The 1474-nt window shown below is 37.3% G+C and overlaps 1 protein-coding gene across 2 annotated transcripts in view; it reads right to left on the bottom strand.

The window, feature by feature from the left end:
• Window positions 1-1474, bottom strand: part of LOC118333028 (kinesin-like protein KIF2A) — a gene marked incomplete at its 5' end in the record, with an annotated part of 6524 nt that overhangs the window by 4435 nt on the left and 615 nt on the right. The window contains 3 exon segments of one of the 2 annotated variants that reach the window (XM_035668514.1): window positions 67-156; window positions 444-511; window positions 602-712. In XM_035668514.1, the coding sequence (XP_035524407.1) occupies window positions 67-156; window positions 444-511; window positions 602-712 (269 nt within the window). 2 annotated transcript variants of the gene reach the window in all.

Below are 1474 nucleotides of genomic sequence, written 5' to 3'. Positions count from 1 at the left end.
AGGAAGCAACAAAAACGGGTAATGTGAGCACGGCGGTAACCTGACGTAGTATTAAAGCGATCGTACTCGTAGGAAGGGGAGAGCTCAGAGCGACTCCCTCCGCCCCCGCTCTGGGAGAAGGGAATGTCTGAGGGACTTATCCCAAACTCCTTTACTCTGGAAACATTGACGGGAGAGAAAAACACACAACCACGAGAAGAAGAAGAGATAGGAGTTAATTCAATTCAGTCGGTTTCAACACGAGAGGAGGAGGGAGACAAACAGGGACACAAATGTTAACCAGGAAACTGTAACTGGTAACTTTTAATGTACTTTAAAGTTTTGTATCCTCGATCTTAAAGACTGAAGTTTAAACTGCAGCTTTCTGCATTAACATTTGGCATTTAAATGAAGGTAATGTGAGATTTCCCGTCTTTAAAAGCTTCTTTGTTTCCCTGTTTCACCTGTTGGCGTATCTCAGCGTGTTCAAGGTGTTTTCACACGAAGCCATTCCAGGAGAGATGGTCGCAATCTGTGAGAGTTGGATCAATATGTTATCAGTACATCCGTCCACAGGAGGGTGCAGTAGTAGCAGAAACACGCGGCTCTGTTCTCGTCTTACCATGCAGGTTCTGGAGTTCTCTCCTATAAAGGAGTCCCGCAGTACTTGGGTTAACTTGCTGGCTCTAAACGGAGTGTGAGGTTTGTTTCTGCCCAGAGCTCGAATGCACTCCTGCAGAAAACACAGGAGCATTTATAAATACACAGAATATTAATATTATTACAATAAGTTGTTAAAAATTTAAATATTCTCTGGTTCCAGATTCTTAATGAGGATTTGCTGCTTTTCTCTGTTTTATATCATATTGAATTATGGACATTTTCTCCATTAAACGTTGAATCTAAAGATAACGGTGCAGCAGACAACCTGAAAAGATTAATCAAGCAGTTTAAAGGCCTTTAAATCTAATTAATTTATATTTATTTTGAATTAATACTCATTTTAAACAGCAGAGGGCGCTGTACACAGAGTCTCACTTTAATAAATAAAATAAAATATGAATTGTTTTACACAGTTTGTTCCCGACCTTAGAAATAAAAAAACAATTATTTAATTTGATTTTTGAAGAAAACAAAAGAGAAAATATGTTTTATAGACTTTTGGTCTGAGAAATAAAAAACATTATGAACTGAAAGTGTATCGTTACATCCCTGTTTTAAATCTCTTATTACAAAGCGATTAATTGTGATTATTCACAGCAAATTGTGTGATTGATTAGTTATTGTTTCTAACTGACAGCACTGAAATGTCACAATCAAAATCCCACTAAAATAAAGGTGAAAACATTAAAACAAGACGTTTCTACTGGGATTTACTACAATATACTTCAACTTATCTCACTAGAAAAAAGGTAAAATCCAGCCGCCTCTGCTCACTTAGTCTATTAAATCCTCAGTTTTCATTCCACACATCACTAATGTCTGTCTGTGGGCT

This window comes from Morone saxatilis, unplaced genomic scaffold (genome assembly GCF_004916995.1).
Source record: "Morone saxatilis isolate NCDOM2014 unplaced genomic scaffold, NCSU_SB_2.0 Contig21, whole genome shotgun sequence".
NCBI classification, from domain to species: Eukaryota; Metazoa; Chordata; class Actinopteri; family Moronidae; genus Morone; species Morone saxatilis.
This window is presented reverse-complemented; position numbering and strand designations above follow the sequence as displayed.